General features: G+C 41.0%; 1 protein-coding gene across 9 annotated transcripts in view; it reads left to right on the top strand.

The window, feature by feature from the left end:
- Positions 1 to 5,874, top strand: part of OPA1 (optic atrophy 1 (autosomal dominant)) — a 96,777-nt gene extending 90,903 nt beyond the window's left edge. For 8 of the 9 annotated variants that reach the window (XM_011961224.1, XM_011961220.1, XM_011961223.1 and 5 more), the window contains 2 exons: positions 116 to 190; positions 2,660 to 5,874. In XM_011961224.1, coding sequence (XP_011816614.1) covers positions 116 to 180 — 65 coding nt within the window. In that variant the 3' untranslated portion in view covers positions 181 to 190; positions 2,660 to 5,874. Of the gene's footprint in view, positions 1 to 115; positions 195 to 2,659 lie in introns of all 9 variants that reach the window. The other variant, XM_011961216.1, reaches the window with a different exon arrangement.
- The last annotated feature ends 14,992 nt before the right edge of the window (positions 5,875 to 20,866 follow it).

The raw sequence follows: 20,866 nt of genomic DNA, 5'->3' as shown, positions 1-20,866 counted from the left end.
TTTCCTTTTTCCCCAAATAGTTCAGTATACCAACCATTTAGTAAATAATTACCTCCTGATTTGTGATACCTTTGAAAAATAAATGTTTTTCTTTAATTTATTTTTATCCCCACAGAGAAAGTTAGAGAAATTCAAGAAAAACTTGATGCTTTCATTGAAGCTCTTCATCAGGAGAAATAAATTATATTAAGTGAGTAAAAATTCTATAACTGTATTGGTGCTGACTAAACACAAAATTATACTTTTCTTAATAGTTTATCATTCTGCTTCACTTACATCCTGGTTGTTACTTATGCTGTAATTTCAGTGGCATCAATCTCTGAAACTGTTAGCTTCCGAAATTCGTATGTGTAATGTTCCTTTGAATAACTTGATTGCCTTCTGGCTGAACTAAAAATATCCTCTAGAATTCATTTTGAATAGAACAAAGGTGAACAGAGAGCTAAGGTATTGTATAATATGCAGGTGACTCATTTTCTAGGTGTAAAGAATTGAGCTGTAGTTGACATTACTTTATTCCTCATTGCTTGTAGTCTGTCAGTAATCATGTGTATGTTAAATATTTAACTTACAAAGTTTTCTGTTTGACTTAATTAAAATTTTAATAATTGTTCTTAATCTTTACCTCTTTTGTTTAAAAACATTTAGATAAGTGTTTTTCCTACTTAATTTACATAGCCTTAGAATTTAGTACTCCTCTCAGTGAATTTACTTTCTTGTCTGATTCTGTTTTCTGGCGTTAGAGGCATGTTCCTAATAAAATACATTATTTAAGAACTTTTCCTTAGTAGCATAATCCATTAATTGTTGCTGAAAAATTGTAAATAGTAAGTCACTTGTGTGAGATGAGCCCTCGCTCTGCCACCCAGGCTGGAGTACAGTGGTGCAATCGCAGTTCACTGCAGCCTCAACCTCCTGGGCTCAAGCAGTCCTCCCACATCAGCCTCTCAAGAAACTGGAGCCACAGGCTCATGCCACCACGCCCAGCTAATTTCTGTAATTTTTTGTAGAGATGGGGTTTCGCCCTGCTGTCCAGGCTGACATTTGCTTTTATAAAAGGAGTTGAGAAAAGAAAAATACTGTAGTTAAGTCATTATCACTTCATATATTTTGTTACTTTTGTCTGTGAGCCTTACCCTATAGACAGCATGCAGCAGGCTCAGAACTGGAAGGAGTAGTTCAGGTCAGTTCAGAAAAGGCTTTTAAACCAAACAACCTACTTTACTGTAAGGAAAATGTATTTGAGAAAGCAGGGTGGAAAGGGAAGCGCAATTCACATGGTACATCATTGGGAACAGTATGCCAGCAATGAAGGACAGAAACAAGGCTTAGAAAACTTGAAAATAAAGCTTTGTTACATTATTTCATTTGTTTCTTTAGTAAGTTAAGACAGGCCAGTGCGGTGGCTCACTCCTGTAATCCCAGCACTTAGGGAGACCAAGGTGGGTGGATCACTTGAGGTCAGGAGTTGGAGACCAGCCTGACCAACATGGTGAAACCCTGTCTCTACTAAAAATACAAAAATTGCCCAGGCGTGCTGGCACATGCCTGTAATTCCAGCTACTCGGGAGCCTGAGCTAGGAGAACCACTTGAACCTGGAAGCAGTGGTTGCAGTAAGCAGAAATCGTGCCACTGCACTCCACCCTGGGCGACAGAACGAGACTGTCTTAAAAAAAAAGTTAAGACAGATATGTGGAAATATACAGAAATACATAATCATCTTTAACACAAGGTAAACATAATTTTTGTGTTTTATAAGTGTCCATGTTCATAAATCCTTTCTACATCTTCTGTGTATGAATATTTTATTTTAAAACCGTTAAGTGTTACAGTATCACCCTAGTCATGATAGTTACCATGAATACTTACTATTAGAAATAAACATCTTTAGTACCTTGATCTCCAGCACTTATATGATAGTTTTGTTTACCGATCTGTATGTGCTTTGCAGGGAAAAATTGATGAAAGCCCCGGAAGCCCCATTAAAAATATAAGCTGTATTTCTCTTTTTTTTAACAAAATGTGGAAGCTGAAAGCCAGCCAGTGTTTTACATAATGGTGTCTCTCCCCTCAGCTGATCAGTGTGACATCCAGAATTGCTGTTGCTGCTACCTGTCTAGTCTCTAAGACCCTTTTCAACCCTTGTGACTTAAGACTCTGTGAACTTTTACAAAGTATCTTGTGAACTGGACAGATGATCTGTTTTGTACCCTGCAGATGCATTTAAAAGAGTAAATCTGGCAGAATGGTAACCTTGCTTCATTCTGACCATTTTGTAAAAGTTACCAAGGACCCTAAGGAATACTTTCTCAAGTGTAGTTTTAACACATAGGATTCCTAGTTAATTGTTACTCTAATATTTGCTGAAGATGTTTATATGCTATACAGCCTTACACAGATTCTTCTCCAGTCAATTTTAGTATATGCTTTTAACTTTTTCTACAAGAAATGAATTCCAGTATATTTTTATTTATGTTTGATAAAAAAATTATGCCAATACTGTTATGGTAGGTGATAGACTATGTAAGTTTAGAAATACTAGCAAACGTAAGCAGGTAGGCTTCAACGTTGTTACGATCATGCGGTAATAAACTTTGTTTAGAAATTTTGCATTTGTCTCCCCTGACCTCAGTTTGTTAAATGGGTTTATTTTTACAGATTCATACTCATAATCAGCTCTGCATATATCTGAAGAACAAAAACATCAACGTCTTTTGTCCAGCCTCTTTTTCTTCTGCTGTTCCACCTTTCTAAACATACAATAAAGTCATGGGATAAAAATAATTGATGTGTGTTACGGGCGCTTTAACCATCAGCTGCCTTTCGAATGGAAGAACAGTGGTAATGGATTAACATCCTACTTTGCTGTACTAAAGTGACAAATGGGAGTAGTAGAATTGATATGGCCATTAGGTTCAGTCCTTGAAGATAAGAAACTTGCTCTCTGTTGGTTGTCTTATTTGTGGTGGCACTAGTTTACTGCGTTAACTGAGGTTACTCAGTGTCAATTTCTTCTTCAGAAATACAATGCTAGGTGTTTTGAAATAAAACTTATATAGCAATTTTTTTAAAGTTATCAATTGTATATAAAATCACAATAGCCTGCTAAATCATTGTGTGTGTCTGTAGTATTCTATTCCCAGAAACTATTGGACCATGATAATTCAGTTTATATTCACCACATGAAAGAAAAGTGGGTAACAGAAGAACCCCTAAAACAGGTTAATTTGGATTGTAACAATTCAGTGTACATTCAGTGAAAGAAATTTCAACCCTTCATAGCCGGCCAAGAAATTTGCCTTGGAAGCTAAGTCAATACCAGCTTTTACCTATTTGATTCAGTTGCTGTTTTCTCACTCTATATCCATTTGAAATTGATTTATTTTAGATGTTGTATACTTATGTTAGGCTTTCTGTTAATAGTGGTTTTTTTCCTGTTGACAGAGCCACTGGATTATGACACAGGATGAGGAAGATTAAAGATAATCAATTGACTAATTTCATTTAGAATATTATCAAACATTTCAACTAGACATCAGAAAAAGGCTTTCTTTGATAAGACTATTTTAAATAGAAATTATTTCAATAATTAAAGTAATGTTGACCATCCCCCTCTTAGCTGAATAAAGAAAAATTTAGTTTAATTTATTGCAATTTAATTACAGTACTACCTTTATAACATTTTCATGTGTTTTAAATAAATATTTTTTAATTGGCTACAGGACATTCAAGCAAAGAAATGCTTTTTTTACTTAAAATGTCTATCTCATTTGTTGCCTTTTCACTAAGGCTTTACTTTGTTAATAAAAATGTCCGTTGTGTGATGGTTTTTATTTTACAGTTCACTAAATCTTATTTTCTTGGAATTGCTTTTTGGGAACAGCTCCATTGCCACTCCCCATTTTATTGTTTTCCATCATGCATGCTTCGTTGTGATCCCTCAAGATGTAACACTTGGTACCCACGGTTGAGGATATGGAAAAACGCTTCTGAAAGCGGGAATTCAGTATATGTTTGTTTTATACTGTTTGATAAGGAAAGTAGGTCCAGTTTTCAGCAGCACAGATGTGCTGGTAGATGCATAGTCAGGAACTTTTTTTCTTTCTTTTAGGTCTAGGGACAGGAGTGAATAGAAAGGGAGGAGAACTCTATTATGTTGACTACACAGATTAGGAGATCACCTTACTGGGTACACCCCTCTAACCAGTGCTTACAGGTTAATGCATGTTAATGAATATTTTTGCAGTTGTAAAGCATAACAATTACAACTACACATCTATTTCTAAAGAATAAAACAGGACCATATTTATTTACTTCTGTCAACTATAGAGAGAAAGAAATACCCTCAACTGTATTTCCACAGATTTCTCCCAAGGAAAAGGCTAATATTAGTCACTACTGTTATCACATCCCTTTGTGTAAGTTTTAAAAAGAGGTGGAGGGAGAGCTTCATTTCTTTGAGGAGATAAGTATTGTAATGTATGTGAATAGATGGTAACAATTAATATTACTAAAAGTCCCACATGAGAGTCCTGACGTCCTCTCCATGCCACACAGTAATTTGGCTTCTTTCATGGGTTTTTTCTTCTTTTTAGCTGATCTCATCCTAAGCATGCTTTATTTTTCCTTGAAAGCTAGGTATTTATCAAGTGTAGACGTTATTGAAAGAAAATAAAAATCAGTCTCCAGAGTAAACCCTGTGTCTTGTGTCGGTAGTTCGAAAGTTAGAAATGATTCAAATTTCAGCAAAAAGATATTAAATAGACAGAAGTCAAATTCGAACTAGCCACAGAATCATTTGTTTTTATGTCAGAATTTGCAAAGAGGAGTGGACAAAGCTCTGCATGGAAGATGGAACAACCGTAAATAGATGATATCCAAAATTAATTTGGCTAGGCCTTCAGTGTGAAAAATCAGTGTACCTAGGCAGTGCACAGTAGGAAATAAGTGGCCCTTGCAGCTTCCCCGTTTAACCCACTGTGCTATAGTTGCATGTGGAACAATCAACCTTTCTAGTAGTTTACTATATTGCCCTCTCATTGTATTCCCATTTTCCACAGTTTTTTTCCAGCAGACTTCTTTCTGCAAATTATTCAGCCTCCAAATGCAAATGAATGGTATAAAAATAAGTAGGGAACATGGCAGAGAGTGGTGCTTCCCAGCCTCACAATGTTGGAATTTGACGTAGGATAAGAGAGTATAGATTTAAAAGATAAAATCTTTAGTTAATAATTTTGTGTTTGTTTATTCTAGATGTATGTATCTGAGGAAAGAAATATGGTATTTTTGCTTTCCAATAAAGGGGATCAAAGTAATGGTTTTTACCTCAGTTCTCTAAGCTGGTATATGTTGTAGCTCTAGCAGTATGGAAATGTGCTTTAAAATACGCTTACCTTTTGAATGATCATGGCTATATGTTGTTTAAATATTTAAAACTTACCTTGTTTTCACTTGTGCACTGTGAATGAACTTTGTATTATTTTTTTAAAACCTTCACATTACATGTAGATATTATTGCAACTTATATTTTGCCTGTGCTTGATCAAAGGTCATTTGTGTAGATGAGTAATTAAAAAATATTTAAATCACATTATAATTCTATTATTGGAGAGCATCTTTTAAATTTTTTTCTGTTTTAATGAGGGAAAGAGAAACCTGTGTACCTATGGTCATTATTTGACCCCACAGTATAACCAGATTCATGGTCTAACAAGCTCTTATTGTGGCTTTTCTCTGAATGCTTGAATTTCACATGCCTTGCATTTCACAGTTGTACTCCATGGTCAACCGGTGCTTTTTTCACATCGTGGTACTTGTCAAAACATTTTGTTATTTTCCTTGGTAAGATATATAAAAAAGGTTTTATAATTTCACTTTGCTGCCAAGGCTGTCATTTTCAGTAATGCTGCTAACATGTTCATATGAGGCTTACTAAAAAGTTATAACTAAGCCTTAGAACGGGAAGAGACTTTAATTTCATCTACCATCTTATTATAAACTCCTGTTACTCACTTTGTTATTCCTCCAGAACTTTGCTCATAAATGATACCTACTAACTGTTTGTTGATCATTGGATATGTCAAGTTAGGCAGAGTATAGGTGTGCCGCCTTAATTCCTTCAGAAGATGCATAGGCAAGAACATTTTCAGTCATGTCAGCATTGGTTTTCTGTATCAGTGCTAACAGACTCGTCCTAGTGGGCGGCCCCCATACTTTTATTTTAAACCAAGTTTTCACCCTTTATGTAATTCAAGTTCAGAATCTTCATGTACCAAAAAGTTTGAAGAATTCAGTTACTAAAGATTTAATAGAGCAATGTATGTTTCTTTACCATGTCTGATTGAGGAATTAATATATTTATCAAATTGAGATAGCTACCATGTGCCTATAGATAACACAGATGTATTTAATTACAAAGTACGTCTTAAAATAACCACATCCCCGATTTGTGATAACTAAAACAATCATATCCTGCACATATTGGACCCAGTTAATAAGTGTAGGAAACTTAAGGGTTCAAACAAGTACTACAAAAATTGCTGAAGGTTCAAAACCAGGGGACAGTATCAGGAAGGCTTAAATGTGGGTGATCTGTAGCTGGAAGAAGACAACTTCTAAAACTAAGGGTAGGAAAAACCTGTATCATAAGGCATTTGTTTAAATTTATATCCTAAAATGACAGAACTTGGCTTGAAAATTGAGAGTATGTATATGATTCCTCTCCAAGATTTCTCGTGAGTTACGTACACATTCTGTAGAAGCAGTGTTAAGGTGTATTTGTGGTCAAGTCACTGACAAAGAGGTAAATACTACTTTTAAATGCTTTTAAATGAAAATCGTTTTTCTGGTTTGTTTGTTTGTTTGTTTGAGACAGAGTCTCGCTCTGTTGTCGCCCAGGCTGGAGTGCAGTGGTGTGATCTCGGCTCACTGCAAGCTCTGCCTCCTGGGTTCAGGCCATTCTCCTGCCTCAGCCTCACGAGTAACTGGGACTACAGGCGCCCGCCACCATGCCTAGCTAATTTTTTGTATTTTTAGTAGAGGCAGCGTTTCCCCGTGTTAGCCAGGGTGGTCTCGATCTCCTGACCTCGTGATCCACCCGCCTCGGCCTCCCAACGTGCTGGGATTACAGGCGTGATTGTTACTCTGTGATAACAAATTCTTGTTCCTGCTGTTAGTATTTTTAATTCATTAACCCAGGTGTAAGCTGTTCCTATCCAAATATTTGGGAAAGCGAAGATCTGTTTTTGAAAAAACTAGGACAGAGGCACTCCTGAAGATCTAGTCACAGTGCAGTGATACTGCCAGCAGCCGCCCACAGAGATATGTCTTATGGCTGTATTAAGAATATAAGCTACACTCTTTAATGTTCAGAACAGAATATTCATTCTGCTGCTTACTCTTGTAGTTACTAAATCACAGAGCAACGATATGGAAATTAGAATTGTATCCATTTGTCAGAAAATATGCTCATGGTTTATGTGACCTAATACTTTCCAAAAGCCCTTGAGACCTCTCATATTTGTAAGAGATTATGTAGGGAATAGGTTAACCCCATTTTTTTGCTTTGGTAAACTTCATCTGAGATTAGGCCAAATCACCTGAAAGCAATACTGCCTGGACTGCTACTTGCCTTCCTCTTTGATACTACGTCCTTGGCTTTCACAGGCAAAACCGTATGACACATCTGTTTGAAGAAAATACACAGCCTCTTTTGCAGAAGTCTCACCTAATTACATGTCTTGATTATCACTGAAATTCATTAAGGATTACTAGATAGTACCAGCGGTCCCCTCCAGACCCATGGAGGTACTGCTGTCCTTGTGGCAATGAGAACTCAAGACCTTACCATTGTCTTTGCTTCAAGTGCCAGGAAATGCTGAAATTAATTTCCCTCTCAACTGGAGGAATGAACCTCACCATTTTTCTGCTCCCTTAGTTTGTGTTCTATTTTTGTTACTAATCTCTCTTTCCATACATCTTAACAGAGAAACAGCCCTGCGTCACTAACAAAATACAATGCTTACTTATTTCTCCTTTAAGAAATATATTTGTCTAGAGGGTTTAAGTCAAGAATTCCCACATTTGCCATAATGCTCCAGGTGGTACACAGCCACTCCCCTTGCATGCCTAATGTATGTAATTTTTTTTTACAATTAATGTATATATAGTAAAAAAATCAGAAATCACCTCAAGGACACAGTATACACCCAGTGACAATAACGTGCCTGCCTCCCTGCCGTGAGCAACACTTCATGGTAGCAGGAGGTGCCTGATGTGTGTTGAGGGGAAGGATGCAGAGAGATGCGTAAGTTTGTAGCCATTCCAGAAATTAACACATCGGAACTAGGGCCTATTACAAAGGTCTGAGCAGGACTCGGAACATTACAAAGTGGACTAAAACTGGCCAGCAGCATTTTGGGATCCATGAAGAAACTCCACTGAATTCTTTTTGAATGGTCAGTATCCTGTCTTGCCAAGGATTGGTCCCATGAAACATTTTTGGTTTTCCTTTAAAATTTTGTAACTCAGAAGAGAACTTGAATCCAGAGCAGAGAAACCAGTATACCTCGTGTTTTGCACCCATTATCCCAGACGGTATTATTTCCATTTTGTAGGTGAGAAAGCTCAGGTTTTGCACATGGTTATTCTAGCTGAAATTTGAAAACAAGTGTGATTACAAGCCTATGCACTTTCCAAAATATGCTCCCTTTCAGAAACACTTTTAGGAAAGTAAACATTTATGATACTAGGAGCACAGTAGGGCACATGATATACCTAGAAAGTGCAAAATGACCTAACTCATAACAAAAATCACCTACGATAGTCTTTCCCAATTACATGAGGAGGCTATTGTTGCATTGCAAGAATGGAACCATCTATCAGCAGAGATATGTGGCTGCCTATGAGACCTCAATGGACAAGAAGAGAATGAGATTCAGTAGGTTCTAATTTCATGTTAACTCCAGGACTTAAGTTTTAGGTGTAAAACACAAGTGCTTTGCAATTCTCAACATGTTAATAATGTTAATTTTCTCATTTTAGCCTGTGCAGATTCTCTCAATCTTTTTTGGTTAGTCCAAGTATTAAAATATGGAATTACTCTTTCCTCAGTTTTTAAAAACTTGATTGAATATTTTATTTTTCCAAATTACTCTTTTTTTTTTTTTTTTTTTTTTGAGACAGGGTTTCCCACTCTGTCCTCCATGCTGGAGTGCAGCGACGCAATCACAGCTCACTGCAACCTCCACCTCCTGGGCTCAAGAGATCCTCCCACCTCAACCCCTCGAGTAGGTAGGACTACAGGCCCACACCACCATACCTAGCTAATCTTTTTTTTAATTTTTAGTAGAGATGAGATCTTAATATGTTGCCAAACTGATCTCGAAATTCTGAACTCAGGCAATCCTTCTACCTCGGCCTTCCAGAGTGCTGGGATTACAAGCGTGAGCCACCTCGCCTGGCCCAAATTCCTACTTTTGACTGGTTTTTTTTTCCCCCCTCAATAAAATTATTCTGAAGGAAAAGCTATTAGCAGAAGCCTTGAAAATTTCTACTAAATTTATATTTCAGGAATCTCGTGTACATTCTTCAATTTTCTTGCATTGAGAGATGTCTGGTTTCCCAAGACTGTTAGGACCGAAGGATATTTTCATGCCAAGATCTGTGTGAGTTATCTTTACACATATCAGGACATCTCTAATACGAATGCTTAATTGAACATGCCTGCCGTTTGCTGCCTCTGCCATTTCCTGCCTCTGCCATTTCATAGGCTTTTGGTACCATCGTAAAGCCACTCCCACTTTCATACATTCAGATTTCTCTAAACATCTGAGACATTCACGTTCTTTCTTACTAATTGTACTCATTGCTGTGGTCATAGCTGAATCAAGATTCTGAGAATGTAATTTTGTTCATGTCAGAAGCATTGTTTTCTTATCCTGTTGGTGGAGTGAGGCATTTGGACCTGGATGCTGTCCCCATTGGACGCCCCCCATTGGTACGTTTCGCCAGCTGTGTACTCTATGATTGGCTGGCCTTTTGATGTGCAGATACTACAAGTTGGTCACAAACTTGTGTACAATGGGCCTGTTCTGGTTCATGTGAAAATCAACATCCTTTTTTGTGTTACCGGGTGACAGGATGCTACAATACTATTAGCATTTGCAAAGAGTGTGCTCTGTCCAAGGGTGTAACCACAGATCGTGTGCTGCTCAGTTTGTGTTTCTCTATTATGTGAGAGACACAAAGAAGCTGAAGGCTGGCAAAGGCCTGTCAAATCTTGTAATGTAGCGCTCGACCCCCAAACTCCACTTGGCCTCCAAGCATCTCTTGTTCCCTGTCCCACCCCTTTCTCTGAATGGGCTCTGAGGTAGGTAAATGAATTCAGGGGCCTGGTAGGCGGGGGATTCCTTTCTGACCTCATTCCTGTACCATTTGTTTGCAGGCTTGTAGGGGGAGAGGAGGACATTTTGGAATCCTTTGTGTCAAATCATTTTCTTGCAGGTTGGGGAGTTAATGGTAACTTTGTCTGAAGCCAGCCGAGCAGAAAGCCTCCACGGATGAGGCGTGCTGTGCTCAGCCTCCTCAAAACCACAAGATGAGAATGTGGAAGTGGAGAACTTTCTAGAGCAGATGAGTATGTGGCAGGGCTGTGTGTTTAGGCACACAGTAGTTCATTTTAAGAGTGTTTTCCTCTTTCTGAATCATCATGGCGTTTTGATTGATGCCTGTAGTTTGGATAATCTTTTGTGCAGCCAATATTAATATATTCTGCACCGTTTTGAAAGCCTTCTACTACCTGACTACCTGTATATATTGTATGATTTCAAGAAGTTTTATGTTTTTATCCTCAGATTTACTTTGTTTACCTAAAAAATGAACTGTTGTTTTAGAATAGTAATAACTCTTTGGGAAAAAAAAGACCCAGAGAGAAGCAGTTTGCTCAGTTAATGTTAGAGCTAGAAACTATTTCCTGATTCCTAGGCAAGTACTAGGTGTTTCGTGAAGATTTAGATCCAGGGCCACAGGTTCAATACTTCCAAAGCCAGGCATTTTGTGAAAGAAGTTGGGGATCTAAATGTTTATGTGAAACCTCCCTATTTTTAAACGTCAGCAGCTAATTTTGAAAATCTTAAATACTTGTGTGAGTCCAAGAGAAACATCTGCAAATAGCACTCTGCCCACCCATGAGTCACTGTTTGAAACCTCTGATTTCGACTGTAGCTTTCTGCTCATTTCTGGCCTTGGTGTATTTGGGTGATAATAGTACCTTCTGAAAATAACATGACTTCTGGTCATTTTTAGAGATGCAGAGTTTTTTGTTGTTTCAGCTTTATTATGAAGCTGGACTGAAGGGAAATTCTCATTTATTAAATGCCTGCTGTATCCCAGGTATTTTAAACACATTATCGTGCTTATTCTTACAACTTCCTAAGGTAGACGTTCTCGTTTACCAGCAGGCTAACTCTGGCCCAGAGAGGTTGCCTGCAGTTCCCCCGCTGGTTAATTGACAAAGTCTTTCTGGGATCCCATGTAGGTTTGACTGCAGAGCTTAGAAGAAGAGCAGGCACAGAATGGGCTGGAAGAATACTAATAGCTTTCTTCCCTTACCTGTTCAGCCATCCTAAGGAGGCAGTTCCTTTTTATGTCATGACCTGGTTGGCAAAAAAGCATTACTGCACTCTGGGTACCCTGGATAGAGTTACCTAGAAATAAGGCAAGTGAAGGTTTAAAATGTCCAGCAATCCAGGCATCTAGGAATAAGTTGGCCTCTTCTGTGAACCCTGTACAGATGCTCCTTGACTTAGGATGGAGTTACATCCCAATAAAGTCGTCATAATTTGAAAATACTGTAAGTCTGCAATGCATTTTAATACACCTCACCTGCTGAACATCACACCTTAGCCCAGCCTGCCGTAAACATGCTCAGAACACGTACATTAGCCTGCAGTAGGGCAAAGTCATCTAACACAGGGCCTATTTTATAATAAAGTGTTGAAGGTCTTGTAACGTGCTGAAACTGGACTGAAAGTGGAAAACAACAGTTTTCTGGGTGCTTGAAGTACAGTTTCTACCGAATACATATGGCTTTCGTGCCATCATAAAGTTGAAAAGTTATCAATCAAACCACTGTAAGTCGGGGCCTGTCTGTCTGTCTGCAAACTGCCCTATCTTTCATTCACAGCCATCTGCCTTGAAAGAGAAGTCCTCCCCATTCCTTCTTCAGCCCCCTCAAAGCCAGTGTGTTCTTTTACCATCTGGGCCCTTTCACCATATCCTCACCACAACCACTGCCACTTTGCCATCTGCCCCTCACCAAGGCCACCGGTGATCTCCATTTGGCCAATTGCCCTCAATACATTTATTATTTGGCCTGGCCCCTTAAGGTTGTTTAATACTTTGTGATACCCTTTCATTCTCCCTCTCCTCCCTCTGGGACATTTAGAACTTTGTGACATACATTCTCTCTCTCTCTCTCTGTCTCTCTCCTCTTATTTCTTTGGCTTCTGTGCCACTACTTTCTCCTGGTTTCCCTTCCAATGACAAAATGCCTGTTGGTTTTCAGTGCTGCTCACAGGCCTGCCTGAGTGTTGTCGTTCCCTGGGCACTTTGCGTTTCTCGACCCTAATTCTCCCTGGCTGATCAGCTCTCCCTGCTGTATCTGCTTCTGGCTCTCAACTCAAGCTCCATCCTGCTCCTCTCTCCATGCTTCACAAACCCATATCTCCAACTATACATGCATGTCCCACAGACACTTCACACTTAACCAAAATGCAACCAATTCTTTCTCCAGTAAACCTGTCTCTTCTCCAGATTCCACTATTTTTGTGACAGGCACTGTGATATACCTAGCTGCACAAGACAAAAACCTGGGACGCTCTCCCCAGTGCAACCAACAAATCCAATCACCATTTTCTCTTTTTTTTTTTTTGAGGCAGGGTCCCACTCGGTTGCCCAGGCTGGAGTGCAGTGGCACGATCTCAGCTCACTGCAGCCTCCGCCTCCCAGGTTCAAGTGATTCTCCTGTCTTAGTCTCCAGAGTAGCTGAGACTACAGGTGTGCACCACTATGCCCAGCTAATTTATTTATTCATTTATTTATTTCATTTTATTTTATTTTTTTTTGTATTTTTAGTAGAGACGGGGTTTCACCATGTTGTCCAGGCTGGTCTCGAACTCCTGATCTCAGGCGATCCGCCCGCGTCGGCCTCCCAAAGCGCTCTGATTACAAGCATAAGCCACTGTGCCCAGCCCGCCAGTTTAATGTATTTGTACCCCTCCACTCTTTCCCATCCTGTCTGAACAGATCAAGTGGCTCCCATGTCTCACCTTTGTTGTTGCCATGAGCCTTCATTTTCATCTCCTGTTCATCCCCCACACTCCTGCCAGAATGAAATATCTAAAATAGGAACATGATCATTTGATTAAAATCTGTCTCCAGGTAGCTTTATTTCTCCATTGATAAAATAAGAGGGTTTGGTTGGATGTTCATTCAACATTCTTCTAATGCTGATGTTTGTGAAAGCTTTAATTCTGTTTTATATAAAACTGCCTTATGTAAATAAAACTGCCCTTACTTGGCATAGAGCTTTATTGTCTCATTTAATCTTTAAAGTGTGTCCACAAGGTAAATAAGATATTCATTGTGATGGAATAAATCGAACTGATTATCATATTATTTTAAACATTTAATTAAATAGTTTGGTTCTGGCACTAAACTTTGAAGTACTTATTACAGAGCTTTACTGAAGATATGAAACACTTTCAGGGGAAAATCTTTGCCTTTTTTGGCATCTGGAGACTTTCTCCATGAGTAGATTGCCTTCTTAAATGCCAGTGCTTACTCTGTACCAGCAGTTGGTAGAGGGTGGTCTTTGGGTCCCTGGGGGTCCTCAGGATCATTTCTGTGGTCCACAAGGTCACCATGATTTTGATAGTAATACTAATATTTGCCCTTTTCACTGTGTTGACATTCACTGGTTGTAGAAAAACCACAGCACACCGCACTGGAGCGTTGGTGTGAATCAAGGCAGTGGCACCACCGGTCCTAACAGGCACTATGGCATCTTCACTGCCATGCACTCTACTTTTTTCCAAAAGAAACACAAAAGTCTGGTACACAGAAAACACGTGCATATAATGGATAATGGTGATCTTGAGAAAAACTACTTGTATAATTGTTGAATGTGTGACGTAAATTACCACTTTTTTTTCAAGGAACACCATTTTGCTTAAAAGAATGACTGACAAACTACATGAGTCAGACTTGGTCATCCAGCAGCCATTTTCTCAAACTAAGCAGGTGAGCCAGCCACTTTGAGGAAAACCACTTTTGTGTATTTATTGCCAATGATACAAATTACACACTTAAGCAAGAATGAACATTTTGAAAAACTTGTATCTGTCATTGAGCTTGACAGCTTTTCAGTATAAGTATTTCTGATGAGATAATGATATTAATGAGTGTGATTTTTGGGTATTGTAAAGTGCAAAGTGTCAACAGTTGGAGGAGTTGCATAACCATGGGAACTAGTATTTCTCGAATGGTTAATGCATTGTGCTAACAAATCAGACTTGGGTGAAGATGCCTACAAAATGGGAGCTGGGCCAAAGGAGTTTAGCTCACAGAATATGAGAAGTTCATTGATGTGGTTTCAGATGCCACATTACAACTAACCTTTGTTAAGTGTTGGTGCAGTATCAAAGAAGACTCACAAGAACCTGAAATGGCTCTTAGATTCTTCCCTTTTTTAGTTCCATAACTGTGTGAGGCCAGGTTTTCCACATCCACGTCAACCAAAACAGCGTTATCACAATAGATTGAATGCAGAAGCAGGTAAGATAATCCAGTTATCTGCTGTCAAGCCAGACATTAAAAAGAACTGCAAAAATGAAAAAGATGGTATTACCCTTGTTGCTATATTTGTTTGTTTTTCATCAGAAATGTTATTTATGTTAACATGTAATTGTTTTGTTTTTAAAATAAATTGAGTAATATTTCTCAGTTTTAATTTCTTTTTTTTCTTTCTCTTTTTTTTTTTTTAATTGAGACAGTTTCACTCTTGTCACCAAGGCTGGAGTGCAGTGGCGCAATCTTGGCTCACTGCAATCTCCTCCTCCCAGGTTCAAGTGATTCTCCTGCCTCAGCCTCCCCAGTAGCTGGAACTACAGGTACGCATCACCACACCCAGCTAATTTTTGTATTTTTAGTAGAGATGGGGTTTCACCATGTTGGCCAGGCTGTTCCTGAACTGATCTCAAGTGATCCACCCACCTCCGCCTCCCAAAGTGCTGGAGTTACAGGCATGAGCCACCGTACCCAGCCAGTTCTAATTTCTAATATAATAAATATCAACAGACATAACCTACACAAACAAAAACTCTTGGGGTACTCAGTAATTCTCAAGAAATTAAACATTTGACAATCACTGCTTTGTACTGCGAGGCTTAGCTATAGGATCAGACCCTTTGATTAAAATATCTGAAGCTCTGCACTGTCCATGAAAATTACCTGTTGGCTTCTTTACTTGAAATTGGGATACATTTTATATCAATGGCAAGTGCCAGAAGCGAGGCCAGCAAATGGCAGTGATCCCTGGTGTATTGGTTGCATGTTCAAATCAGCTGTACCGCTCCACCAGACCTGTTATCACTAAGGACACGGTGGTGTCCACGTCATCACATTCATTGGCTGGTTTTCAGGCCAAATCTCACTTTGCCCATTACTGTATTCTGTAACGTTGACCACTTCATCTTTGAAATACTTGCTTCTCTTGGCTTCCATTACAGCACACACTTCTGATTTTTCTCCTACCTTCCGGCTCTTCCTCCTCAGGGCTCTGTTCTGGCCCTCTCCCAACCTATATTCTCTTCCTAGATTTTATCCACTCCCATAGCCTCAACTCTCATGTAATTGCCAGCACTTCCTGATGCCTATTCAACATTATCACTTGCACTTTTCAAAGATACCTCGTAGCTAAACTCATGGTAATTCTTGCCCACCTGTACTCACTTCACTCTGCTCTGTTTCACTAAATGGGAATATCATTTACATCATTTACCTTTTTGCTCAAGTCAAAAACTAGGGGTCATCCTTGACTCTTCCCCCAACCCCATGTCCACATCAAATCTCCGCCATGGCCTATTAACTAGACATGCAAATATCTCAAATCCATCCAAGATGGGTTTTTTTTTGAGCATCCAAGATGCTCAGATCCAAGATGTCAGCATCTTGGCCCCAGGCATGATCTGCAGGGCCTCCTAACTCGTTTGCTCTCTTGCTTCCCTCCGGCCTAGCCTCTGTACTATAGCCAGATCCTAGATGACTGTTATTCTTCTGCTTAAAGCCACAGTATGGATTGGCACTGTGCTGATAATGTTCAGAGTCATCAAGGCTTTTCAGGGCCCAGTGAGATCTGCCCCTGCCTTCTCCAGCCTCCTTTTTCCCTGTGCTTCAGGCACTTCAGCTTTCGGGTCTATAAATACACTTTATGCTACCTTGGGCTTTTGTGCCTCCTCTTCTCAACCCCGAACTCCCATTTGCCTGGCCTACTGCTACTTATCCTTACGGCTCTGCTTAAATATCACCTCCTCTGGGGGCCCTTCCCTGACCTAGCTCCCAACGCAGACTAATTTACGTTTTTTATATTCTCCTGTGGCACCCTAAACTTAGCCCTCTTCGTGCATGTGACATTCCCAGTTACTTGCACAGTGTCCGTCTTCCCATTTAGATTGTAGATTCTAAGAAATCAGAGACCGACTGCACCTGATTTCCCATAACAGTGCCTGGCAATGAGATCACAATACATTGTGATCTAATGAATAAATAAGCTTATTTGAATGTTGGGGCTATACAGGATTTTGAAGACCCAATCCCTGTTCAAAAACATGGCAAAAAATGAATCCCTGAAGAAGAACATAGCAAAGCTAGTGTGTTACAGTTTACAAAGCTAGTTTGTTTGGATCTAGAACCAAAGACTTCCAGGCCTCCTGATTTCTAGTACGATTTTCTTCTCAGGATGGTATGCGCATGAAGACCCTGGGCCCTGCAGGGCTCAGTACTGGGTTAAAATCCTGGCTCTGCTGTTTTAAGCTGTGTGGCATCAAATTCTTCTCTCAGCCTTCATTTCCTCATTTCACACTGTGTGTGTGTGTGTGTTCTATCTCAGGGGCTTTGAGGTTAAAATCAGATAATATATTTAAAACACTTTCAAAGCATCTAGCACATGGTGAATGTCCAAAACTATTAGCTATTATTATGACACGATGTTGGTTTACATTCAGATCCATCAATAATTGTTTCCAAACCAAAAACAAGAATGGCATCAGAAATATTGATGTAATTGGCCAGACGCAGTGGCTTATGCCTGTAATCCCAGCACTTTGGGAAGCCGAGGTGCAACATGGTGAAACCCCATTTCTACTAAAAATACAAAAATTATCCAGGCGTGGTGGCAGGCGCCAGTAATTCCAGCTACTCAGGAGGCTGAGGCAGGATAATCGCTTGAACCAGGGAGATGGAGGTTGCAGTGAGCTGAGATTGTACCACTGCACTCCAGCCTGGGCAACAAAGAAATGTCACCTATGCTGACACAAGTACAATTTATTCTCCAGAGGTTTTTCCTCCACTCTTTCTGCTAAGCAAAGGGTTAGCAGACATTTCAGTGCCCTGCTTCCAGTCAGGGCCCAGCTCTGCTCTGTGGAGCCACCGCAGCTCCAACTGCTTTGCTGGTGCTGGTGCTGTGGGCTTGGGCCTGGAAGAGTGAAACAGTCCAGTTCACAGCCCAAGCCCTGTGCATTCATGTCTGTTCAGGAGAGGCCCCTAAGGGTGTTACCTGTGTGGCACCAACTCAATAAGCTGCACTTAACGGATTCTGAAGAAAACGTGGGCTATCATACAGGTCGGTATTTTTCTTAAGAAGATACAGAGAATCCAGTTTCAACCCATTTTAGCAATGCTTAATGAAATTCTGACCTTTAGCGCGGGGATATTAATGATGACATTTTTATTGCGGCACACCAGTGTTTTTGTTTGAGGACCCGCAGTTGACAGAGATAGAGAACCCAGCATCAGGGAGAACTCTGCTACCCCTGAGCAAATGCTTTGTTCTTACCTTCTATTGACCATTTTTCTCCCTTTCTTTTGACCGCTAGGAAACCCAAAACTAAATGATCAGGCTATCGTTGCTCTCACATGGAGCCTTCCATCGTATGTCTTATAACCCTCTAGAAAGATGAACCCTTTCATTAGAAAAGCAGATTCAGTCCTTCATTTCATGGTATTAAATTTTTCCTTGACTTGATTTCATTTTGCTCCCTTTTCTTCCCTCGTGTAACTTTGATTTCTTCATCTGCATTATTGTGGGGATTTCCAAGAGTGACCTCAGCTCCTTTTGTCCGGTGAGGTAAAGTGTGAGCTTAAACACTCAGCTACCAGTGAGTCGGGAAGCATGTCGCCTCACGCGTACTGAAGCCAACTCCTTTCTAAGCGGCAGGTTGCATGTCTGTAGCTTTTTTCTTGTTATGTCTTTTAACTCTTCTACAACCTAGGGACACGGGTTAGTGAGGGAAAGCAGCGTAGCAGTGCCTTATGAAAATCCGGTTCTTCTTCCAGTCTATGCGAGTAGCCGAAAAGTCAGCAGGGACCCAGAGGCTGCGGAGCAGAGGCCAGGCCAGTGGGCAGGAGGAGGTGGGAACACTGAAGGACTGAATCTGCTCCTCTCATGAAAGGGCCCTTCTTTCCAGGGGATTATAAGAATATTCATGACCCTTGAGATCAGCAGGTGAGGCTCAGCCCTCCCTACTCATCCTTTGGGCAAATAGTTCAGAAAGCCGAGGTTGCCAGGATGAGAAAGAAACAGTGGGAGTTGGGAGCTTTTCCCGCTTCCCTTGGCCCCCAACCCCCTTTCATTTTCAGAGGAGGGCAGGGTGGGGCCCCTTGTCCTGAGGTGAATCAAGGACTGTGTCTTTCATTTCCAAAGAGCGGGCAGCGAGGCTGAGGCAGAAGTCCCGTGACATGACTTGAGACACAAAATGGTATCTTAGCATCGAAGACTCCCTTTGACAAGAAGAAGAAAAGCCCTTTTCTTCCCAGCCCGGATTAGGCGAGGAGGGAATTCTCCGGAACATGTGTGCATTGTTTCGTGGAGGGCAGCCAGGCTGGCCTGGGGCTTGCCTCCCAAAGTCAGCCCAAGGAAGCTTGTCCCCATGTAATTAAAAGGGAAGGGAAACAGCAGGGAGTCTTGTTCCGCTGCTGCCCACCAAAGTGGGGTCCCCAGGGGACAGTGTGGCCCAGGAAATTGGCTAAATTAATGGTTATGGGAGGCCTCCCTGAATGTGTGAGCCCTGGAGGCAGAGAGAGGGCAGGGCAGGGAGTCTCCTCAGAGCCCTTCTGAGAAAACGGGAGAAAGAGAAGCACTCTCCGAGCAGGGGTGTCTAAGCTCTTGCCCCCCTGACTGGGCACTCAGGCTGCCCTAGGGACACAGCACCTGCAGTGAGGGTCAGCCCCTCGCGGAAAGCAGAGCCTCCGGGCAGTGTGTCCAGGCCCTCCCTGTCCAGCTGACACAGGCTGACCCCTCGCATTCTCCAGCTGACAGCGAGGCCAAGAGTGAGGAGGTCACAGGTCATGGCCGGGCACTGGGGCCCTGGAGCTCACAAAGCGGGAGCCGCTTCCCTGGGCAACATGAGCTTCTGGAAAGCAGTCTCTTGTGTTTGTCCATGGTACAGTGTCGCACTCAGAAATTGCTGGGAGAAGTGGAGCCCTGAGCTGGAAGCCAACGTCGTAGGCATTTATAGGGTTTCACCCATTTACGAAGAAGACGTTTCCCTTCCTTATGAAAAAGAAAGCTTTTCTTCGTGAAGAAACGCTTTGTAATCGCCATTTCCTGAAAACTTCCATTCAGAAAGATAAACTCCATGCTTCACTTTTGCCAACTCACTTCTTTCCAAATCTTGTAGATTGGATTACAGAGGACATCGGGCAATCCTAATCAGCAGTCTGGAGATTCGTGACCCTCTCCACAGCCTGACTCCAGGGTACACGGGTAAGATAATAGTGACAACAGCCATGAAATGAAGGAGGCTGGTTTTCCATGACCCCACACATTCTGCCTAAGGCCACACACCTCCCAAAGGCCACAGTGAATGAGCAGGCGGGCCTGGGCACTCAGGTTTTTCTGGTAAGTGATAAATCTAAGTCAATATTGCAAAGTAGACGTGGCTCCTCTGGCTCTGCAAATATTGGACCAAAGACTTGAGTGCAGCGATGCTATTGACGATTACGAGATGGTAGCATTGTTGTCTTTGTTACCATGAAGTGCAGCTCGGTGGAGCCTGGCCTAACACCCTGTGTACACAGCGCGGACAGTGTGTTCAGAGGCCCATGTGTTTGCTCTGCCAATATGCGCCAGTGGCCAGCCCTCAAACACTCCCCACTCCCATGGTTACAGCTGGGGGCGTGTGAAACATACCGCCCTCCCCTGTACGCCGCAGGGGGCTGCCGAACAGTGTCGAAGCCACGTGCTTCTCTCCTTATTTTAGTTCTTTTTTAGAAATATTTTTATTGAGGTACAGCGTACACATATCATCCACATAGCTTGATGAATTTTCACAAACTGCCACAGCCTTGTATTGAGTGCCCAGGACAAGAAATTGAATATTTCCAACATCCTCCAAGCTCACCTGTGCTCCCTCCCAGGAATCACTCCAGCAAAGTGCCCATGGTCCAGACTTCTAATATAGATTAGGCTTGCTTGCTTTTCCTTCCTTCCTTCCTTCCTTCCTTCCTTCCTTCCTTCCTTCCTTTCTTTCCTCCCTCCCTCCCTCCTTCCCTCCTTTCTTTCTTTCTTCCTTTCTTTCTTTCTTCATT

The sequence above is a fragment of the Colobus angolensis genome, unplaced genomic scaffold (genome assembly GCF_000951035.1).
Source record: "Colobus angolensis palliatus isolate OR3802 unplaced genomic scaffold, Cang.pa_1.0 Scaffold54, whole genome shotgun sequence".
NCBI classification, from domain to species: domain Eukaryota; kingdom Metazoa; phylum Chordata; class Mammalia; order Primates; family Cercopithecidae; genus Colobus; species Colobus angolensis.
Note: the sequence above shows the minus strand (reverse complement) of the source record. Positions and strands in the feature narration are given on the sequence as shown.